The sequence below is a fragment of the Harpegnathos saltator genome, unplaced genomic scaffold (assembly GCF_003227715.2).
Source record: "Harpegnathos saltator strain DR-91 unplaced genomic scaffold, Hsal_v8.6 scaffold202, whole genome shotgun sequence".
Classification (NCBI taxonomy): domain Eukaryota; kingdom Metazoa; phylum Arthropoda; class Insecta; order Hymenoptera; family Formicidae; genus Harpegnathos; species Harpegnathos saltator.
The window spans coordinates 81757-97494 of NW_020229987.1; the positions used below are offsets into that span (position 1 = coordinate 81757).

Consider the following 15738-nt stretch of genomic DNA (forward strand, 5'->3'; position numbering starts at 1 on the left):
TTTCTGCGTGAAAAGCAGTGTGTGAGAGCCAATATCAACCACACACACCAGTCGTTTGTGTTTCAATGCATATGTGCGTGCGTGTGCGCGCGGATTCCTACGCACACACGACGTGACACATCACCGATTTGTCACTGTATGTTCTACACTAACAATACTAACCAGCTGATGGCACGTTGATGTTGATTAAAAAAAGGTTAACGTTGTGAGAGATGCATTTGTAATCAAGGTAAAAAATTGTCACTAGTCTTATTTCTACTTTTGATGTTTATATAAAGATCTACTTATGTGTAATTTCAATTTTGCAGAAAAAATGCATCTTTCTAATTTGTGCATAACTAACATAGTTTTAACACATGAAATTGTATCCTTTTAAAACGTTCTAAAATGACATAACTTCATGTGGTAAAGCTCTTATGCTGGTTTATATATATAATATATAAAGTATTACGTTTTGCAGAATAAATAATAATTTTGTATATGTTTCATTTATAGATGAGGGATATCTGGAGATAATCACATCTAAAGATTGTTATTTAAAACATTGTTATATACAAAATATATGTAGAATTTATGATAAATAGAACAAAATGGATATCACATTGGATGATAAATTAAATATGCTGCAGCAAATAAGTCAGCGAAAACTTGTGGAGATATTGGATGTTATTCCAGGCACAAAGGATTTGATAATAGAGCAAAAAATCATGAAAATACTCAGTAGTTTCGTAGGAGTGACAGTATTGAAGTAAGTTTTGCTCATATTCTTTATATGCATATTAGTTTTATCATTAAAATCTTATCATATTGTCTTATTCAGACGATATGGAGTGGACAAAATTTATAAAATGGAAGATGGATTGAAGCCATCAAACAGTCAACGTATATTTCTAGTATCTAATGACTTAATTGCATGCAAAAGAGTTCTTGATCAGATACAATCTGAAATATCTCAGCTTAGCAAGCCTGGTGTTGAAGTGTGTCATCATTTATTGGTCATGCCTTTTGTCCCAGCTGTATTACACAATCTAGTAGAAGAAGAAGGTCAGTAAGTTATACCAATATTATTACCTATATTACTTTTGTTTTAATAATAATGTCAAGTCATTTACTCAGGCTTGTCTGGACTAGTTACATTGCGGACATTGTCTCCAGAATTTATAAAATTAGATGGAAACGTTTTATCATTGGAAAATCCGATGTTTATTGATCTTTATTATCACAAGGACACCAGTCTTCTACGAGCACTAGCTCAAAACCTGTGGTCGCTACAACTAATACTTGGCTCGCCGAAGCTCTTGCTTTTCTTCGGCAAGCACAGCCAGCAACTAAACATACTGATGGAATCCATGGAACAGTATCTAGGTTCGTCCAATTTGGAACACGAGATCGGCGCCCTGATTGTAATGGACAGAAGTTATGATCTGACCACGACCCTGCTGACACCTGTGACGTATGCGGGCTTGTTGAACGAAGTCGTCGAAGTAAACGTCGGCACGGCGACTCTGGGAAAATCGCAGACTCAATTGAACCCGGATAAAGATCAGATCTATGCAGAAGTGAGGGATACACCATGTAGCGACGTCTTTCCGATTCTGCACGGAAAGGCTAAGTCACTCAAATGTACTTAATCTGTGTATTTACTGGTCGTAGTTCTCATTTATCATAATCTTGTCTTGATAATGTCTCCAACATGTGCTAATATTAGCCGAACAGGAGCTGGTGCAAACGATGAAGTTGGCCGAGATGGAGAGATATGTATCAACGAGATTACAGAAGACCAAGGACATGACACGGCAATTGGCATTTCATATATCCGCATGCCAGGCTATCGCCGACACCTTGGGCTCCGAGTTTCAAGCCTTGCAGACGATGGAGAAGCTGATGCTTGATTGCAAAGAAAGGAAAGAGTGCTTGAGTTACATCGAGAGAAATATAGGTGCATTGCCTTGCCTTGTGTATATATATATATATATGACATATAATAAAAATTAATATAACATATTAATTATGTATTAATTACATATTAATTATTACGATTACATTGAAAAATGTGTTCTTGTAGACGAGCACGCGTTACGATGTTTGCGTCTTCTGTGCCTGTTATCCATCACCACTGACGGCATCACGCAAAACGAACTTCAGAATATCCAAAAATTACACTTGCACACCCACGGTTATCAGCATATCCCTCTGTTTTACAAATTGCACACCGTCGGTTTGTTGAAGCACAGAAATGAAAATCTGTTGCACAAGCTGCCGAATTGGAGCAGCGAATGGAGCAGCAACGCTCAGAGATTGAAGCTATTACCTAGTCAATCCAAACGCTCCGATCAGAATGGTCGTACTTGTCCCAGTTATGTGTTCAACAACGCCTACATACCCACTATCGTTCGTACCATATTCTTCTTCAAGTATTACAAATTACGCGGAATTCAATTACGATATATTAACATCTTATTTAATGTATCATAGGCGCAGATATTGAACATCGTATCGAATCAGGAGAAAGACTCTCGTAGCTTCGAGGATCTGATAAATTTACCGGGCTGCACGATGAATGGTCAACGAGGCACGTTATCGCCGAAGATGATTGTGATCTGCGTAGTAGGAGGTATTACTTGTGCAGAAGTGGCGGCTTGTCGGCTGATTGAAAAGTCCACGGGAACGCGCCTTGTTCTCGTGTCTGATGCTATTATAACGGGGAACAAACTCATTCAGAGGATACAAGACATATGAGAGAAAAATTACATTTATATCGTTTTGAAAGTCCACCCTGATGATGAGCTTTGCATAGTTGCATAATGCTTACGCACAAGAAAATCGACCAATACTGCACTTAATATATAAAAAAAGAAAAAAGGAAAAACATTCTTCTGCTGTATAAATAATTTGTTGATTTTCCTGTACGCATGTATTGTGCAAATATGCAAGTTCATCTGAACAGATCTTTACACTGATAAAATTGAATAAATTGCTCTTGTGTATATTAAATTTGGCATATTATTAATAGTTTCGATTGTCTTCGCGATTACGATCGCGATCGCGATCACGATCACGCCTCTGTCGACCCCAATCCTGCCCCTGGCGGTTATAGTTTTGTCGATCGCGGAAGTTGCCTTGGTTTCCTCTTGAAAAGAAGTTACCTGCAAGGATTTATATTTATTATGTATAGAAATGCATGTTGTACACGCTATATTTTTATAACGTCACTCGATAAACACGCGACAAGCTCATCTTTGTACATATACGTTGAATTAAAGATATAATAGGATAAAGAAATGAAGAAATATACATATAGAATCGCACATCTTACTTACCCTGTTTCATTTCGAAGATACGTTCATTCGAGTCGACGAAATTGTTGACTTTATCCGTGAGTTGCAAAGCCAAGGACTGCAGACGGCTCGGCTCACTGCGATGCATAACAACAGTCTCCGTCGGGTCGTCCAAAGATGCCTAAATTTGCGAAAAGAAGAAATGCATCTCAGTCATATGAATCGCTAAACGTTGTTGCTTCCATGGCGCTCCCACATAAAAACTATATCGTCGCACAATGTACCATGAGTTCCTCGTTGATGATCATTTTACTAATAGTAGAATGGACTATAGGACGCTTCAGTTGGAACATGTCAGCGAGCTTCGGCATCGAGATGGAGTCATACACATGAGAGTATGTGAACAAATACGTTCTCAATGCTTCTTCCTTGATTAATCGCGTCAGCATAGCTCGCACTTTGTCCGCTTGATGAAAGAGATCCCAGACCTGCAACATTTGGAAGTAACATGACTTATTAACTTATGCATTCTCGATGTCGTTCGAGAGAAATCTCTAACGTGAAAAAAACCTACCTTTGCGTTCATCTTCTCATTTATAATGAAATTATTGCAAGCCGCCCAATTACCATTACGCATCGCTTTCGCGGCAGCGACAACATGCTCTCTCATCGATTCCGGTGGTCCTACTAACGATTGACGTTCACTGGATCGCAATTGCTGATAGAAGGTTTTCGATATCATCCTTCGCCTTGCGTCAAATTCGTGCGCTAAAATGAAAACAGATTTTTATCAAATCAGTATTAAATATCATCAAATATCAAAGATTGCTGTGCTCAATAATGTTAAATATCTATAATATAATCTATAATATAATACGTATAAATATATGTTAAATAATAATGCTAAAAATCATGTCTAAATATATTAAATATGTGTAAAAAAAAGAAGTGAAGATACTAACATGTTAAATACAAAAGAACATACCAGCCATATATGGAATTTCGATAAGCATTGCTGAAACGAGATATACACATTCAAGGAGCTCTAGATTGATGTGCATATGGAAAGGCATTTGTCTCTGCTTCTCAATCTTCTCCTGCTCTTTACTACGCTCGTGTTGTCGTTGCGGGAGCAAACCTTGCGCCAAAAGTTCTTTTACCTTGCCTGTTACCATCAGATCGACCAAGCAATTGTGGGAATCTTTAATATTGGCATGGCGGAATGCACATAATCCCAGATGGGCGATTGTACGATTGTACAAAATCTAAGAGCAAGTTGAGTTAATTTCGTTATTCTTCAATTAATCAAAAATAAAGACTATGCGAGCAAATTGAATACCTGTGTGGGTGGATCGGAATGTTGGATAGTTTCTTGAAGATGTGACATCAGGATTAAATCACGCGCCTGGAACCAGTTGTCATGGAGCGCGTGATGATAAATGTGTGACAAAATCGCACGAGTTCTCAATCGATCGGTGTTATCGTGCGCGTAAACATATTTGCATAGCTTCTCCATGACTTGCACGGACGTGATTACGTCTTGTCCCACTTCACCCTAGCATAATTTTAGTCAAATTTAATTAAGTAATAGAATGTGCGAATCAAGAATTTTTATGTCGAATCGAATCGAATCGAATCTCATTTTTTAAATTTGGATTCGAATCGAATCTATGAAATTTCATTCGAATTCGAATCAAATCAAATCGAACCATTAGAAAATTTAACATGAATATTAAACGTGCAAATAATGATGAAAGATTTTAATATGAAAAGGAATATTAATATTGTAATATTATCTTAAAATAAAATATCTTAAAATAAAATATTTAAATATTTATAGTAATTTATAATTAAGTTATTAATTATAAGTTAGGTTATTTACGGCAATTAAACATTATTAATTAATAATTAATTAAAAATAAGTTAAGGGTTCAAATATACAGGCCCAGATGGTCCGTTTTATAACTGATACACACAAACGCTAATATATTTGATTCGTATTCGAATCTTCGCGATTCGAGATTTTCGAATTATTCGGATTCGAATCATAGGGATTCGGATTCGAATCGAATCGAATTCGAATAGTTCGCACATCTCTATTAAGTAAAAAGAATTGTTTGTACATATAGCCATTTTATAAAACTTACATCCTTCTGTTTGAGAACATTTGGATCGAACTTGTAGTACAAATGCTCGATCTTGCGCAAGTACACACGGCACAATTCGGACACAGTACCTTGTCTCTCTAAATACTCTTGCACTTTATCTATTATAGCAGCGACTTGTTTCTCATCCTTCAATCTGTAATCAGAGGAAATATTATTGCATAATAGTTTCACATATTCTGTCATTTCTTATTTCACTGAGAAACTTCATTTCATATAGATATTTTTATTTTTTGAAAATATAAATTCAAGTTAGAAAGAATAAGCTTCCCAGTTCCAAAATAATTAACATGAAAGATACCTCTCTACGTATTCATTGCTGTGTGGATCGCACTCTTTCAATAATTTCGTGAATTCTTCGTCGAGGCGTTCCACCAATGTCAACACGCATCCATGAATTTTATATGGAGCAGTTTCGAACTCTTCCATCTCTTCCGCGATTGTTTCTGTTATTACCATATCTGTAGCGCTTAACAGCATGTCTAACATTTCAGTAATGCGTTCCAGGATTCTGTAAAATATGAAATTGTCTTGCACGTTCACAAAATAAAAAATTCCTCCATTTATTATAAGAGTAAAAAAAAGTGTCTAACAAATATTTTCATTAAATATCTGATTATTCTACAGAATTGTACGTACTTGGACCAATATTCGGGTTTCATAGCGTCAGAAACCTTCGGATTGTAATCAAATATGGAAGATACAATGGAAAACTTGATTTTCACGGCTACAGCAGGGCCGAGGGAATGCGCGTCGGCGATCGATTGCAGTTCATGCAAGAGCTCTATTTGTTCCCGTCTGTCTGTGCGCTTTTTACCGCGAGCTGCGATTATTTCAGACAGTTTCTTCAACACCGCTGTGATATTGATTTCCGCGTCCTTAGCAAACATTTTCGGCTTTTCAGAGGGAATCGCTACCCCGCCTTTGACAGTTTCCCATTCACCTTCGCCATCGTCTTCATCACGTTTCTTTTTTCTTTCCTTCTCTTTACGTTCTTTTCGTTGTTCTTTTCTTTTCGCTTTGTCCTCATCCTCTTCTTTATCGGTTGCTCTGTATAAAATAATTCGCTAATATATATCAAATTTATTTCTTATATTAAACGTTGAATTTTATTATCAATACAAAAAATCCTACTTTTTAATGAAACGTTCGCGAATGTTCTGATATTGACCTTCGTCGTCGCTACTTGTGCTTTCGCTATCCGAATCGCTACCCCAATCGGATTCACTTTCACTACCCTCCTCGCCATCAGTTGCACCTTTCTACAATATAACATATACAAAAACAAATTTATAAAAAGATATTCAGAATAGTCTATACAATATACATAAATTTTAGTATCACGGAAAACCTTGAATTTAGCTATATCAGGTTCACTAGCTTCTGAGCCAGCTTTCTTGAATGCCACAGCACTATCATCTTCTTCTTCAGTCTCTATAATTTCTTCTGCTAAAATTATAAATATTAATTTTACATTACTTTTTAATTTTCAGAATTTTAGTTAGATAAAAATTTTTGGCAGATATATTTCATAATATATATCCCACCCTTTTCTTCTTCTTCATCATCATCTTGGTCAGGGTTCTCCCTGAACTTGGTTATATCATCTTCAAATTCCTTGTTATATTTACGTAATTTCTGACGTAATGTCGAGAGTGATTTGGAGTTGTTTTTTGACATATTTTTGCGCCCATCACGATCTTCCCATACTTCAATAATAAAATCCTCCATTTCAACTAAACATCTAATGTAAAATCGTGGAGTTTGTCCAAGTTCTTCTTTGGCGACTACTGGTAAAGCTTTTTGATAAGCTCGCATTAAATCTTCAAAACCTGGAATTATAAAAATTTGTAAATGTCTTTTTCATGACATGTTTATGAAACATATAGTTGATTTATTAACATATTCATGTGATATATTGTCATGTGATATTAACATATTCATGTGATATAGTCACATTTTTATTTACATTATCTATTTTTATTAATTCAATAATTATGAAATTATAAATATGAAATAGAAATTTTTAAATACTGCAGTCACTTACTTGACAACATACTGCTCATATCCTTTATCTTCTTATAATTCCTAATAAGTTTTATAAGATTTGCTATTTCTTCATATCGCTTTTCTTTTGTGGAACGTACAATACGCTTTGTTTCTTCCTCATCGTCACTGAACTAAAAAAGTATTTCATATTATTTTAATCTTATATATACGTGTATATATATTTTTTTCTTACATGGTAACTATTAATAAAAGTTATTTGAATACATACAGTAAAAGCAGTTGCTGGTGCCCTCTGCACCTGCTCTTCTTCAGAAGCACTATCAGATTCCGAATCTGATCCAGTTGCAAAAAAACGACTCATGATGAAAGATATTCAGAGATATTCTGCAATAATCTATAAAAATAAAATATTAAAAATATGAATTATATTCAACCCATATATATTTAAATATGTATTAATACATATAAAATTTAACTCATAACCTTGTGACTGTTATAAAATTTATAAATATATGCAAAAAATATATGCAATGGAGCATGTAAAATGTGATAAAAATAACCTAGTAAATGACATGTAAAATATCAGAAAAAAAATTATGTCATGTAAGAGAAATATGATAAACAAATTTAGAACGAAAGATACAACTCCATAATTACAAAAGCAACAGAAATCTTGTACGTGTCTCTCGTACATATATAATGCACATTCTTATAAATGGCTCATTTGATTATGCACATGGTATAGTATTCTTTTAATGGAAGTAATAACTTTACACCAGAGAGTGAATTCCAAACATACACAAAATAGGTACATACAACGTAATGTACAACCCCTAAATACACTTTAAATTATTATATTACCGATAAGTCCTCCTTGTAAAGACAGATGCTCTGCAAGGTTAGTCACATTACCAGTAACGGCACAGCGATAGAAGATGGAGGATTAAAAGAGCAAAATAGAATATTGTTATTTGCGCACGCGCAAAAATGTTGCTAGCTAAAACTTGAAGAATGAAGAGTGCTTTGAAACGCCCAAGGGAAGGCCGTGATTGATCCGTAGGGCACTTCGAAGCGTTTGCAGCTTGTAAGGCGATCTACAATATGGCCGTGTTCCAAAATTCACTGCCAGCGTTGAAAAGTTATAATTTGCGTGACACAAACTATATATTTTTAGTACTGGCAGTGAATTTTGGAACACGGCTTATATATTGTAAGCTGTAAACCGTAAGAACTGACCAATTATAGCCGATTATTTTTGTAATGATCGACTGTGATTCGCCAATTTTTACGGCTTAAATTTACGACACGTATTGTAGATCAGGCCTAAAGGCCCATCTACAATGGCTGCATTCAGCAGACAACAATTGGACAATATTACTAGATTTTCCACTTAATCTCACTCCTGATTACTTCTGGGTCTATGAAGAATCTAAAAGAATGCTCCAATCACAGACAATAATCACTAAGCGCTCTCTGCCATGGAAATTCGTAAAATGATAGACGAAGAAATAGAAAAAAATTTCCTGTCTATATAAAGAAAGTAACTATGTAAGTAGAATCGTCGAGATTATCGGGCTGTTTCGGTTATCATCCGAAGTGCTGGAAATAGAAAGGCCTTCATAGCTCTTTCTATATCTATTTCCTAACTTTTACGAGGCAGTTTATATAATGAGTGGTAAAGTGAGTGAAAATTCATGAGTTTTAAAGAAATTATGGGTAAATATTATTTTATATTATATTGAATATATATATCTTATCACATACACACACACACAAAATTAATTAATTAAATTAAATTCATATTTGAACCACCTTGTATTTATTCCATTTCTTATATTTTAATCAATAATGAAATAAAATATGAAAATTATATTAAAATCTTATTAGTATATGTTATTATTTATAAGTATTATTATTTATTTATGAAAATAAAGGTTTTATTTAATATTTTACTCTAACCATCGTAAATTCCTAGCAAATATGTTCAGAAAACATCCAAGGGATATCCTGGAGACGTCCTATAGCCTTAGGACGGCCCTGGTATGTCTCTGGACGTCCCCAGGAAATTTATGCTAATCAAATGAATTGCTTCAATCTCTTAAAAATATGCGTTCTAATCGTAAATTTTCTTTTTCTTCTTCTATTTCTTCTCCCATTAAAATTCTCATTATTGCATCCATTGGTCTATCTCTTTGTCTCTCTCTTTTTACAAATATTAATTTCTTTTCTAATAAATCCTTTTTAGTTGAAGATTGTTTAATATTCACTAACTGAGAGAGAGAGAGAGAGGTTATTAGAAATAAAATAATAAATTAGTTTATTATAATTATTAATATTCTTATTAATAATAAGATATATAAATAAAATGTATCCTTACAGGATAAAGATGACAAAAAATCTTATGTATATTATTAAATGAGGTTATATTAGCTGTCAGTATACATTCATTTAATCCATAATGGAAAAAAATATCAAAGCAGCCAAATAATATTCAGTAATTTTATAAAAATCACTATACTATTTTATCCGTTGCCGAACGTTTTTAGCTAAAACATTAAAGATAGTATAATACAATCCTCTATAACCGAAGATTCCCGATCTGTCATAGAAAAGCTATTAGGTAGTACGAATTATTATAAGCATCAACTTTCCTATCTTATCTATTTTCTTTTTCTTGCTTACGCCTTTCTACGTCTATAAAATTACGTAGTACCACCACTGTGCTCTGGCCCTAAACAGTAAGAAATAGACCAGAGAGGAAGCTGAGAGGGGCCAACACGGCGTTTTCGGCGACACCGATTTTTCGCACTGGGAATGGGCGCTATCTGCATCCATTTTGAGAGAGGAACTACGATGCTACATCCACTTTCAGGTCTCTACAGTAAAACCTGCATCTGGTGGCTGTCTGTGCTACATCCACTTTCAGGCGGTTTATGTCCGTGCTACAACCATAATAGTGTACTTGACAAGCACGGTCTCGCGCATTGTTATGCATTTATAACATGAATTAACATGTTAACATGCACAAAAAAAATAAGAATTGAGATTGTATATGATTAATATCATGAAGATTATATACGATTTATATCGATATATAAATATATGATAATAAGATACTATTTTGTGTGTACCCAAAATTATTTTTCCAAAATATTTCAGCGTTATGTTAGTATTTATTTATACTCCGGCAGGCGTTTTTTAGCGCAGTTGTGTCCGTCTGCATGTGTTGCATTGAAGTATGAAAGCGTGACGTACGTGTGCATATACGCACTCACACACACACACACACACACGTGTCATACGCAACAGATAGAATCTCAGGGTATATGCTTAAACATTTTCAATTGCCGTAACCGTTTAGGAGATATCGAAGGTTAAAGTTTTCCAGCATTTCTCCGTCGATATCTCCGCTTCTACTGGGAGTAGAGAGTCGCCATTTACGGCAAAATGTAGGGTTTTGAGAGGACTTTAATTTGGTGCCAGAAACAGGCCTGTATCTCTAACCGTTTAGGAGATATCGAAGGTTAAAGTTTTCCAGCCTTTCTCTGCTTCTACTGGGAGTAGAGAGTCGTCAATGTAGTCGAAAATGTAGGGTTTTGAGAGGACTTTAATTAGGTGCCAGAACCAGGCCTGTATCTCTAACCGTTTAGGAGATATCGAAGGTTAAAGTTTTCCAGTCTTTCTCCGTCGATATCTCCGCTTCTACTGGGAGTAGAGAGTCGCCATTTACGGCAAAATGTAGGGTTTTGAGAGGACTTTAATTTCGTGCCAGAACCAGGCCTGTATCTCTAACCGTTTAGGAGATATCGAAGGCTAAAGTTTTCCAACCTTTCTCCGTTGATATCTCCGCTTCTACTGGGAGTAGAGAGTCGCCATTTACGGCAAAATGTAGGGTTTTGAGAGGACTTTAATTTGGTGCCAGAACCAGGCCTGTATCTCTAACCGTTTAGGAGATATCGAAGGTTAAAGTTTTCCAGCCTTTCTCCGTCGATATCCAGTCTTCCTCCGTCGATATCTCCGCTTCTACTGGGAGTAGAGAGTCGTCCATGTAGTCGAAAATGTAGGGTTTTGAGAGGACTTTAATTTGGTGCCAGAACCAGGGCTGTATCTCTAACCGTTTAGGAGATATCGAAGGTTAAAGTTTTCCAACCTTTCTCCGTTGATATCTCTGCTTCTACTGGGAGTAGAGAGTCGCCATTTACGGCAAAATGTAGGGTTTTGAGAGGACTTTAATTTGGTACCAGAACCAGGCCTGTATCTCTAACCGTTTAGGAGATATCGAAGGTTAAAGTTTTCCAGCCTTTCTCCGTCGATATCCAGCCTTCCTCCGTCGATATCTCCGCTTCTACTGGGAGTAGAGAGTCGTCCATGTAGTAGAAAATGTAGGGTTTTGAGAGGACTTTAATTTGGTGCCAGAACCAGGGCTGTATCTCTAACCGTTTAGGAGATATCGAAGGTTAAAGTTTTCCAACTTGTACCATTGATATCTCCGCTTCTACTAGGAATTGAGAGTCGAAATTTATGGTGAGAATAGGGTTTTTATAGGACTATATTTTGGCTAAAAACAGGCCTGTATTTCAAGCCGTTTAGGAGATATTAATATATCCGATATCACCTTAAAAAGAGATAACAGTATTTTTTTTTCAAGAGGACAAACATTCATAAAAGAAGAAAAAATATATGATATCAGGTTTATCTTGTTGATAGCTTGGGACAAAGATTATTCATTTGCTAGTCGTTGGCAGTCGTTGCAAATTGTTGCAAGTTGTTTGACACAGGTGATAAAACATTAAAAATGGCTCTAAGTCCTGGAGATCCAAGTTCTTTTTCAAAGCCAGGTATTTTAATTGTGTGATTTATACAATATTAAATTTTAGTTATATATTTTATATAATATTAAAATATGTCAAAATATTAATTTTTGTTCTCTATAATTAAAAGATATAGAATATAATAACCATCTGTTGGGCTGTAATTGACATTTAAAGGTGTTCTAAATTATATATTTAAAATTCTTAAGAAGTTATTATTTTAAAACTTTTAACAATTCACAATATTGTAATATTTTAAAGCATAAACTTTATGTTAAGTATAGCATAATATTCAATGAGAAAAATGATTTATATCATATATAAGAAATATTGATTTAGTATTTTATTTAATTAGAATATATTATTATTTGTTAATTACTTATATATTATTTGTATAGTTCTACTTGTTATTTATACATTATTTAACATTTATATCTTTTTCTTAATTTTTACAGAACTTGCAGTTGTAACTCATATCCATTTAGAACTAGATGTTAATTTTGAACGTAAAGTTCTTACAGGTAAAGCAATATTAGATGTAGAAACAAAAGATGCTGCCACTGAAGTAGTGAGTAAAAATTCTTTTCATTAAAGAGAAGAAAAAACTTCTATTTGCCAATAAAACAATCAAACAATTAGATTTTAGATAATCGTAAACTCTTCATACTGGATGTTACAAATACTGTTGATGAATCTCATCTACAATATGATATTGGAGATGACATTGAATTTGGAAATAAATTGGTTATTCAGTTACCTGAAACAGCAATAGCTTTTATTGATAATAACAAAAAGTAAATATATTTTTAATATAAATTCATAACATATTAAGAATTATCATTAAATATTGCAATATTATTTTCTTTTTATTAGATATAAGATTGAAATTAAATACGAGACATCTCCAGATGCTACTGCATTGCAATGGCTAACAGCGGAACAAACTGCTGGTGGTGTACATCCCTACTTGTTCTCTCAATGTCAGGTAAATTTTAAACTGACAATAAAATTTTGACATTCAAAATGATGTGTTATGTAATTTTATGTTTTTAGGCTATACATGCTAGATCCATGTTTCCTTGTCAAGATACCCCAGCTGTAAAATCTACATACTCTGCTAAAGTATGAATCTTAACAATATTAGAATATTTGTATATTTTTTGTAATAATTTATATCAATATATTAATATATTTGACATTATATCCAATAGTGCACATTAACAAAATATATTAATAAATAACATCAATGGGTAAATAATGTCACAACCATATAAAAATTTATAACTCATTTGCATTAATAAGTATTTCATATTTCTTAGGTTTCTACACCACATGAACTTACAGTTGTAATGTCTGCTCTTCTGGATAAAGTATCAGACTTGGAGAACTCAAAGAAATTATATGAGTTTCACCAACCAATACAAATACCATCTTACCTGGTAGCTATTGCAGTAGGTGCATTAGTATCCAAACAAGTTGGCCCAAGAAGCAAAGTATGGGCTGAGAAGGAGTTTGTTGATAAAAGCGCATACGAATTTGGAGAAACTGAAACAATGCTGCAGACTGCTGAGCAATTGTGTGGTTCTTATGTTTGGGGTAAAGATATGAATTGAATCAATTTGAAATCCATATATATTTTTATGCCGTTATTATATTATTACCGTAAAAGTGATTGAAATTAATTGATTCCATAAAATTTTTGACAATGAATTGTATGTGTAAATTTATACAGAATCAATTTTTTTCCTGAAATCTGTTTATTATATGCAAAATAATATTTGCAGGCATTTATGACATATTAGTACTTCCACCAAGTTTTCCATTTGGGGGAATGGAGAATCCTTGTCTAACGTTTGTGACACCGACTCTACTTGCTGGAGATCGTTCGTTAGCCAATGTTATTGCACACGAAATTGCTCACAGTTGGACGGGAAATTTAGTTACAAACGCTAACTTCGAGCATTTTTGGTTGAATGAAGGTTTTACCGTATTTGTTGAAAGAAAAATTAATTCTAGAATGTTTGGTGAAAAAATGAGGCATTTTGAAGCATTACACGGCATTGAAAGTCTGCGCGAAGAGGTAAGTAATCCATTTTGATTCATTGAATAATAAATTTGTTATATATCAACAAAACAAACAAAAAAGATGATATCGCATTATATTGCTATATTATTTTTCGAAACCGCGTTATTATTGCAGATTCAAAATCTGGGTAAAACAAATCAACTGACCAACTTGGTGCCAAATCTGACCGGTATCGATCCTGACGATGCGTTTTCGATTGTTCCTTATGAAAAGGGACATACATTCTTGTTTTACCTGGAGCAACTTTTAGGTGGGCCAGAAGTGTTTGAGCCATTTTTTAAATCTTATTTAGACATGTATAAGTACAAAAGTATCAAAACAGATACTTGGAAAGATTACTTGTATCATTATTTCCCTGACAAAGTTCAGGTAAATTTCTTTATCTTAATTTTGGACCTTTGATATATTTCTTTATTAATATATTTTTATAGAGATAATAATATTTACTTTATATATATTTTAGCTGTTAAATTCTGTCGATTGGGACACGTGGCTCCATAAGCCGGGCATGCCACCTATTATACCCGATTATGACAAGACATTGGCAATTGTGTGTACTGAATTAGCGGAACGTTGGATCCAGTCGGACGAAAATACTGCTATGACCTTCGCTATGAAGGATATAAAGGACTTTTCTCCTGGTCAGAAAGTAGCATTCTTGACTGATTTACATAAGTCATCTATAGTTCTGTCAGTCAACAAGATACAGCAAATGGCAAATATTTATCAGCTGGACTCTGTGAAAAATTGCGAAATACGGTACAAAAATATATGTGTATCTTTGTTTATAAATTATGATTTACGATTGCGTAATGTAATTGTTCGTATCGTTCGCTTATTATTCACAGGTTCATTTGGTTGCGATTATGTATTAAGAATCGTTGGGAAGCGAGAGTTTCCGATGCTTTAGCTTTTGCTACTGAGCAAGGACGAATGAAGTATGTACGTCCTATATTCCGAGACTTATACGATTGGATAGAAATGCGACAACGAGCGATCGATGTATATCTCAGCAAGAAAAATAAGATGATGTACGTGACTGCGCACATGGTTGCGAAGGATCTTCACTTGATTGTTTGATATGAAAGAATTACACAACTAATATTTTATACAGAGATATTAATTTTATATATTTTATCTAAAAATCGGATTTTTTATTCATAGTGACATTAATATCTCGCATATTTTATCTATATATTTCATCAGACAATTACTTTTTACTATTTTACCATAATGTTAATATAAAAGAAAGAGATAATGTGATTCATTTCGTTAAAATGTTAATAAAGGGTAATTTTCAGGTTAAAATGAACATATTTTCTTATTTATTCGAACTTGAATAGAAATCATCATTTTCAATAAAATAAAACATTTCAAAAATGGTTCAC

The 15738-nt window shown here is 33.9% G+C and overlaps 3 protein-coding genes across 4 annotated transcripts; 2 read left to right on the forward strand and 1 right to left on the reverse strand.

The window, feature by feature from the left end:
- Window positions 1–22: 22 nt before the first annotated feature.
- Window positions 23–2775, forward strand: Vps33B (vacuolar protein sorting 33B). Its single transcript, XM_011146753.3, has 7 exons — window positions 23–229; window positions 496–748; window positions 821–1044; window positions 1117–1623; window positions 1709–1939; window positions 2066–2391; window positions 2476–2775. Exons 2-7 carry the CDS (start codon window positions 591–593, stop codon window positions 2737–2739), a joined length of 1710 nt encoding a protein of 569 aa, XP_011145055.1. The 5' UTR covers window positions 23–229; window positions 496–590; the 3' UTR covers window positions 2740–2775.
- Window positions 2737–8493, reverse strand: eIF3c (eukaryotic translation initiation factor 3 subunit C). Of its 2 annotated transcripts, none has more exons than XM_019842926.2 (15): window positions 8315–8493; window positions 7722–7847; window positions 7491–7623; window positions 6991–7275; window positions 6795–6889; window positions 6578–6705; window positions 6083–6493; window positions 5745–5954; window positions 5426–5579; window positions 4618–4833; window positions 4264–4543; window positions 3853–4046; window positions 3563–3766; window positions 3321–3459; window positions 2737–3146 (listed from the first exon to the last, which is right to left on the reverse strand). In XM_019842926.2, the coding sequence occupies exons 2-15, from the start codon at window positions 7812–7814 to the stop codon at window positions 3007–3009; spliced, it is 2682 nt and encodes an 893-aa protein (XP_019698485.1). In that variant the 5' UTR covers window positions 7815–7847; window positions 8315–8493; the 3' UTR covers window positions 2737–3006. The 2 variants fall into 2 exon arrangements, with proteins under 2 accessions (XP_019698485.1, XP_011145056.1); XM_011146754.3 differs by having other exon boundaries at window positions 6795–6892.
- Window positions 8494–12051: 3558 nt separating this feature from the next.
- LOC105186495 (leukotriene A-4 hydrolase) lies at window positions 12052–15615 on the forward strand. The gene is made up of 10 exons (XM_011146752.3): window positions 12052–12291; window positions 12720–12832; window positions 12904–13058; window positions 13138–13249; window positions 13318–13386; window positions 13584–13860; window positions 14049–14344; window positions 14465–14719; window positions 14814–15109; window positions 15199–15615. Exons 1-10 carry the CDS (start codon window positions 12249–12251, stop codon window positions 15428–15430), a joined length of 1848 nt encoding a protein of 615 aa, XP_011145054.1. The 5' UTR covers window positions 12052–12248; the 3' UTR covers window positions 15431–15615.
- The last annotated feature ends 123 nt before the right edge of the window (window positions 15616–15738 follow it).

What these genes read in the sequence shown, in the direction of transcription:
- LOC105186495 (XM_011146752.3), top strand. Translation starts at nt 12,249, where the DNA reads ATGGCTCTAAGTCCTGGAGATCCAAGTTCTTTTTCAAAGCCAG. An exon ending in AATCTACATACTCTGCTAAA is followed by an intron (nt 13,387 to 13,583) that starts GTATGAATCTTA and finishes CATATTTCTTAG; the next exon opens with GTTTCTACACCACATGAACT. An exon ending in GTGTGGTTCTTATGTTTGGG is followed by an intron (nt 13,861 to 14,048) that starts GTAAAGATATGA and finishes TAATATTTGCAG; the next exon opens with GCATTTATGACATATTAGTA.
- eIF3c (XM_011146754.3), bottom strand. Translation starts at nt 7,814, where the DNA reads ATGAGTCGTTTTTTTGCAACTGGATCAGATTCGGAATCTGATAGTGCT. An exon ending in AGCAATGAATACGTAGAGAG is followed by an intron (nt 5,580 to 5,744) that starts GTATCTTTCATG and finishes CTCTGATTACAG; the next exon opens with ATTGAAGGATGAGAAACAAG. An exon ending in ATTCCGATCCACCCACACAG is followed by an intron (nt 4,544 to 4,617) that starts GTATTCAATTTG and finishes ACTTGCTCTTAG; the next exon opens with ATTTTGTACAATCGTACAAT.
- Vps33B (XM_011146753.3), top strand. Translation starts at nt 591, where the DNA reads ATGGATATCACATTGGATGATAAATTAAATATGCTGCAGCAAATAAGT. An exon ending in GTAGGAGTGACAGTATTGAA is followed by an intron (nt 749 to 820) that starts GTAAGTTTTGCT and finishes TGTCTTATTCAG; the next exon opens with ACGATATGGAGTGGACAAAA. An exon ending in AAAGGCTAAGTCACTCAAAT is followed by an intron (nt 1,624 to 1,708) that starts GTACTTAATCTG and finishes TGCTAATATTAG; the next exon opens with CCGAACAGGAGCTGGTGCAA.